The 6,678-nt window shown below is 37.5% G+C and overlaps 1 protein-coding gene across 1 annotated transcript; it reads left to right on the top strand.

The window, feature by feature from the left end:
• Positions 1-442: 442 nt before the first annotated feature.
• On the top strand, positions 443-5,092 carry LOC109213921 (putative ubiquitin-conjugating enzyme E2 38). The gene is made up of 6 exons (XM_019377764.1): positions 443-674; positions 1,421-2,008; positions 2,114-2,177; positions 2,714-2,853; positions 2,997-3,308; positions 4,640-5,092. The coding sequence occupies exons 1-6, from the start codon at positions 615-617 to the stop codon at positions 4,877-4,879; spliced, it is 1,404 nt and encodes a 467-aa protein (XP_019233309.1). The 5' UTR covers positions 443-614; the 3' UTR covers positions 4,880-5,092.
• Positions 5,093-6,678: the final 1,586 nt, after the last annotated feature.

Below are 6,678 nucleotides of genomic sequence, written 5' to 3'. Positions count from 1 at the left end.
AAACAGGCTATAAGTATTGTATAATTCTTAAAGTATTTTATTATTTCAGGATCAAATTAGTTCACCTGTCTAAATATCACGTATAAATTCAATTGTACCATTTTATGGGTAAACAGATGGATCACATAATAATAATTAGTAAATGATACAAACTTTTATTTCATATCATTTAACCATAAAAGGAAACACAGCTGTCTCAGAAAAATTACCAAAACAAATTTGTTGGGAGATATCTTAAAAAGACCGAAGGTATCTCCGTAATATTCTATAATTTTGTTCAGTCAACAAGTCAACTATCGAAGATAATCTATGCAAAAGAGGACCACTGAACCTCAGTGCATATAACTCCTTACTGGCGAATGTATACTGAGACCAATTCACAAACCAACACGTGTCAACCAAAGTGAACCAATTGTAGAGTATATAACCGTAGTATACAAAGCGTGTTTCCTTCCAGCGTACGATAATTAAAAACTTGCTTTGATAAGGCAGCAAAGATATCGCCCTCTCTAAAACCTCTCTACACTCCCCGAATAGTAGTTGATACGAATAAAAAGTGTGTTAGGGTTTTGGGATCAGTGACTTTTTGTGGAAAATTGAAATTGTTGTATGCAATGGACGTTGAAATTGAACAACTTTCTTCTCAAGATTCCGACAAACTTAAACACAATAAGGTAGAATTTTCGTTTTTGTTTATTTCTTTGAGTGATTTTTCTTAAATCGGGCTAGGTTTGCTATGGGGTTGATCGCTTTAGAATTTGATTTTTGGTTGGGTTGTTATTGATGGGTTGATCATAATATTCTGTTATGTTTTTGTGTATAATTGATCAGCTGTTTCCGTTAAAGCTTCGAGCTTTACTACGCGTTGCATTGTTAACTTTTTTTTTGGTCTGGGGTTACTTGTATCATGCGGTTAGATATGTTGTGTGAGTGTTAAAGTATGATCTTTGAAGAATAATTGTGGGGCTGTTGAATTAGCCATTGTAGAATGAAGTAAATTTTGAAGAAATTAGACAATCCTTAAAAGAATTTTTAATATTGTTGGGAATTTGATTCACCGAAAATAGCCTTTCTACCCCCACAAGGTAGGGGTAAGGTGTGCGTACACATTAACCTCCCTAGACCCCACACTTTGGGAGGGTATGTTGTTGTTTTTGTCATTGTTGTTGGGAATTTGATCACCGATAGACCGGGGGGCGGGGGGTGGGGGGCGGGGGGCGGGGGGCTCTCGGGGATTTAAATAGAAAAAAGAAGGAATCTTGAAATTGTACGTGCAGCGGTTGGTTCTAGTTTCATAATTTTACTGTACTTGAGTAGCATACAATACTGTAATTTCCAGCATGCCTATATTAGTTTATTATTTGAACATTGAATCTGCTATTTTCCCTTTGCTTATCTATTTGGTTTGTTTCACTTACAGGAGGCTATGACTAAGGATAATTCACAAACAGTAGCTGGGTCTGTATCCGTATCTCTTGACTCTGGCAATAACAACAGTTCCAATTCAGACCTCTCATTTCATGAAGATCAGAATGATGGAGATGATGGCATGGATGATGACGATGATGATGATGTGTCAAACTATGATGACGACGATGATGATAATGACTATATGTTTTATGACAATGATGATGATGATGAGTGTGATTACTTGAGTATGCAGGCACAATTTGATAATGTTGATTTGCCCGCTGGTGTAGAGGCAACAGTTTCTTGGTTGAATGAACCTGCTCCCAGTTCAAAAGCGCCTTCCCAAGTTACCTCTTCTAGTCTTCCAGTAGGCGCTGGGACATTGAAACCCACACTTCCTGAGCATGGAAGTAGTAGTAACTTTGCTCAGGCCCCTGCTTCAAGCAGTTCTCTAGTGTCTGTAGAGTCAAGTTCTCGAGGAAAGGAAGAGGCAACTGAAGAAGAAGCCATGAAAAAATATCAAAGTTTTAAGCATTTTGATGTGGTAGATGACTTCTCAGATCATCATTACAGTAGCTTGGGCTTCCAGGGGCAACAGGTAACTTTTAAGGAAATTTCTTTTGCTTTGCAGGTCATCTTATAGCATTCTAGTTGGTCATGTTATGTGATTATGCTAAGTTCTGCTGTTACTTTTTTTTAACAGCCACCTAAGGCCTGGAGTAAGAAAGTTCAGGATGAGTGGAAGATATTGGAAAATGATTTACCCGGTGAGTCAGTTGCTGCTATTTAGTGACGTGTATTTTTGTGTCTGCTGTTTTGTAACTTTTTAAAATTTTTGTTGGTAAATGTCTCTATGTTGGTTTCCTGCTGTAGAAGTCTTCTGAAAGTGGTATTTCGCTGTCTTCCTGACATTCTTACGCAAATCCTTTACGGGATGTGAATCCACATGATGGTAAATGCATCAATTGGTTCGTGTCATGTGTAATTCCTGAAAAGATATGTGTGATTCCTAACGGACATCCTTTGCAATTAATATTTTGACGCATTGATTACCATAAGTAAATGATATACAAAGCTATCCTTGCTTTCCCCACTGTCATTCCCCTTCCTCAACTTCCTTATCCGCTGCTAAATTTATGACTCTATCCTCTTTGTGGCATGCTGCACTGTCTGTTTAATCTGGAATAAGAGACAGTTTTTGTGAATTGACTTTGTGGGATGTCCTGACGTAGGAAGATTGCTGTAATTCTATCTGATGCATTTGAGGATCTATGTTGAACTCATTTCGCTCTCTCGTACTCAGACACAATATATGTAAGGGTCTATGAATCAAGGATGGATCTCCTTAGGGCTGTCATCATTGGACCACAAGGCACTCCATACCATGATGGTCTCTTCGTCTTTGATGTCCTGTTCCCACAAAACTATCCTGATGTGCCACCGGTATGAATTTGTGTGTTCGCGTTTTTTCTTGATTTTGTAGCATGAAAATGTTAAGATGTTTATTTCTAATTTACCTTATAAAATGTTTTAAGATATTTATTTCTGATTTACTTTTTATTTACTTATTTTCTTTTTTTCATTAGATGGTTTACTACTATTCTGGTGGTTTGAGACTGAACCCAAACTTGTATGATTGTGGAAAAGTCTGTCTCAGTCTTCTGAACACTTGGACTGGTAAAGGTAATGAAAGGTGGCTGCCCAAGACATCGACCATGCTGCAAGTCCTGGTTTCTATACAAGCTCTAATTTTGAATTCAAGGCCTTTCTTTAATGAGCCTGGATATGAAGCCTCATATCCCGGACCTGACGGAGAGAGGAGATCTAAAGCTTACAATGAAGATGTTTTTGTTCTATCTTTGAAAACAATGACATATACATTGAGGAGGCCCCCAAAGGTATGACATGTCATAGTTCTTCCGCCTTCAGTTATTCTGTCAAAAGTAACATCCAGTTGGAGCACCTGTGTAGGCAAATAATGTCTTTACCTTTCAATTTTCTGGCTCTGCTAGGATTTCACTTACTTATTAATGACCAATGCAGTTGGTATTTAAATTAATGCTGTCCTTTTCATTAAATGGTGTTATGGTTGATCTGACCGCAATACTGGTAACATAGGTTTATCTGGGAAAATGGGGATTGGGTAAAATGTAGAACCTAGTTCATCCTTGAAATCAGTTCTCATCTTAGTGGTGTTTTGGATTTAGTCTACTTGCATACTGGCTTTGCATAGACTATCAGGAGAGAGATTTAGAAAGAAGGGAAGATCAGGTTCACTGTGTCCGGTATGTATGAGTTAACGTATAGTTTCGTTTGTCTTGAGTTAGCTCTGTGGTTGGTATCTTAATACAAGTGATTTCTCAAATGGATTTGAAAGTTGAAACTTTTTCTGCTCAGGTTCCTCAGCTTTGGGAACTGAGAGGTTGGATGTGGTGGCACAATTTCTTTTGACCACTCAATTGTCTATTTTCCATGGGAAAAGCTATAAAGTTGAAAACAAAACTTATTCTACTCTTATTCATCTGTATTCGAACAGATATCACTTGCATATTTTAACTGACAGCCAGAACTTTTAATGAGTACAGTAGTTTTTTGACTTTTTTCAACTGGTTTTGTAGTGCGTATATACATTTGTGCAAGAATGAATTTCTTCTTACCATGCAACTCAGAATGAGAGATAGAGGGAGATTGTTTCTTTCTGGGGGGGAGGTGGGGAGAGGGTGGAGGAGAGATTATCTGAGCAGACTTTCTTGTTTAGTTATATTTAGCTTCCATAATTGCAAAGTGAAATAGCTAAAATAGAAGGAGGGATTATGTTATTCAAATATGAGGTAGTATTATTTTGGTTGTCTCGTAAAGTATGCTTTTTGTCTATGACTCAAACACTTTTAAGATAGATGTAGATGCATCTATAGTATAGAACAGGTTTGTGCACCTGGGATAGAAAGGGGTCGACTTTTGGAGGGTAGGGTAAATGAAAAATGGAGGTTTGTTTTATTCTTAATGGGTGGTGTATGTAGATCAGTAGATGTAAACATTGCAAAGCACTTATCTTTGTTTTAGGGGAGTGAATTTTAAGTATACATCTTCTCAAAGGTTACTTGTTGAGGTAGCATCAAGAAAATTCTAAGCATACATTCTTTTTCTTGAGGTTATTTGTTGGGGTAGCATTCTTCCTTATGACATATCAATATAATCTGGCATGCTCATATTCTTTTATTTCGTGCAGCATTTTGAAGACCTTGTCATTGGTCACTTCCGTTGCTACGCTGTAGACATTCTCTCATCATGCAAGGCATATGTGGAAGGAGCTCCAGTTGGTTCTGTAGTCAAGGGAAAAGTCCAGGGTAATGCAACTGAAGACAGGAGCTCACCAGTATTCAGGGAATCAGTATCCAGAATGATGAATGGTCTTATATCCCTTTTCACTAAGAATGGTGCGAAGGATTGTGACCGGTTTTGTGTCTAAGCCTACAGGATTACACATCAGATCCTATAATATGAAAATCACAAGATGTGTTTCCTGAATGGTCCATTTTCGACTCTTTGAGCACCTCTTTTACCTTGCTTTTGGTGCCATTCACAATTTCGTGTACATAGAAACTCTAATTTTGAATGTAGATAAAACTGGTTACTTTAGCACTGAGGTATATTCTAATGGTACAGGTATATAGTTCTTCCATTCCCTGGGTTATGCGATAAAATCTATCACAAGATAAGTGTGGTAATATTTCAGAGAGCATAGCTCTCTATTTCTTTTCGAATGGCTTGAGAAATACTGGGCAGCATCTCTTGCCGTTTCTGATGGAGGCAATGGTAGTGGTAGGTATGAGAGACATGCTGACATATATTTCAGTTTTGCAATGTAGGACAACTCAAATTCGCTAAATTAAATAATGAACTTTATGACCAATTCAATGATTGAGATTTCCCATGGGGTGTATGTTAATGGAATGATGAACTTGAGGGCAAAGATTAAAGACTCGTTTTTGTTGCACAACCTCTGACGTTGACAGGATTCGTTTATGCAGCTACGAAGTATTCAAATGCATTGTCCATATTGCTCTCGATGATTAGAATTTACTATCCAAAAATTGCTTTTACCACCAATCATACCCAGGACACGAGCATGTATACGAGAGCACAAAACTGAAAATTGCTGAAATTCATGTTGTTTCAACTCGAACGTCTGATATACAGAGCAAAAAACTGCAGCTAGCAATGCACGGTATTTATAAAAATAACAGCCCCCAAAAGTGCAGAAAAATGAAGCTTCATGGAGAAGTGAAAATGTTGCAATTTGCTCGGATGAAAATTTAAAGTGGGAGAGTAGGAGTAGAAAATTCACAACTATATACAAGTAGGTCGATTGCTAGATTGTGATTTTTATCCACCACCAGGTTCAAAATTACTTCTTCTGAAGCTCAGACTATCGCATAAAGCTGAAAATTAAGAGATAAATTGTTACGAGTGAATAGATTGTCTCAGAACAAGCAACAAGTTCTTTTTCCATTTCAAATTTCTTAATACCAACCTGGAAAATGGACAAACTTATGGATTGGAGCGCCTTGATCGTTCAGACCAAGACATGCCACGGTGAAGATCATCTAATTTGAGTCTCCGAGTCTTAGCACTGTGCAATGAAAGTAGTTGCCAATCAGAAAATAGGTTAAATCATTGAAAATTTCTCTTACTAGTTTAACTTCATTCAATCACACATACCCAACAGGACGTCGCTGCCCTCTTCTTTCTTCCTGGATTAGAAACACAGAATTCAGGTTCACAAGACTACTTCAGCAATAAAATCTATAAACTGTTAGTACCATTCAGCAAAGATAACATAATGTTATGATATACAAGATGCAAATCTCCAAGTAGTACAAATTGGTTGGGGTGTAGAACAGGATTTATTCAAGAATAAAGGAGCCAACCACAGGGTAGGCTGATAAAAAGACACTAAAGTCTGCAACTGTTTCATAACAAAAACAACAACAAACCCAGTATAATCCCGAGTCCAAAACCTAAATATTGTGGTTTTGGACTCAAAATACGTTTCTACTGCCTAAAAAAAAAGTTACTTTTCTATATATCGGTATTATACCGCGTTATATATAGCGCGGTATAATACCACGCTATACCTGTTCATTAAAAACTCCTTCTTCTTCCCCAAACGACAGAAACAGACCCCTTCCCCCATTTTTTTTAAAAAAAACCCAGCCCCCCCCTCCCCCCCGCCCCGCCTTTTTTTTTCTCCAAAAAAATTTACCC

This window comes from Nicotiana attenuata, unplaced genomic scaffold (assembly GCF_001879085.1).
Source record: "Nicotiana attenuata strain UT unplaced genomic scaffold, NIATTr2, whole genome shotgun sequence".
Classification (NCBI taxonomy): domain Eukaryota; kingdom Viridiplantae; phylum Streptophyta; class Magnoliopsida; order Solanales; family Solanaceae; genus Nicotiana; species Nicotiana attenuata.
The sequence above is the reverse complement of the archived record's forward strand: the minus strand, read 5'-3'. Positions and strand labels throughout refer to the sequence as shown.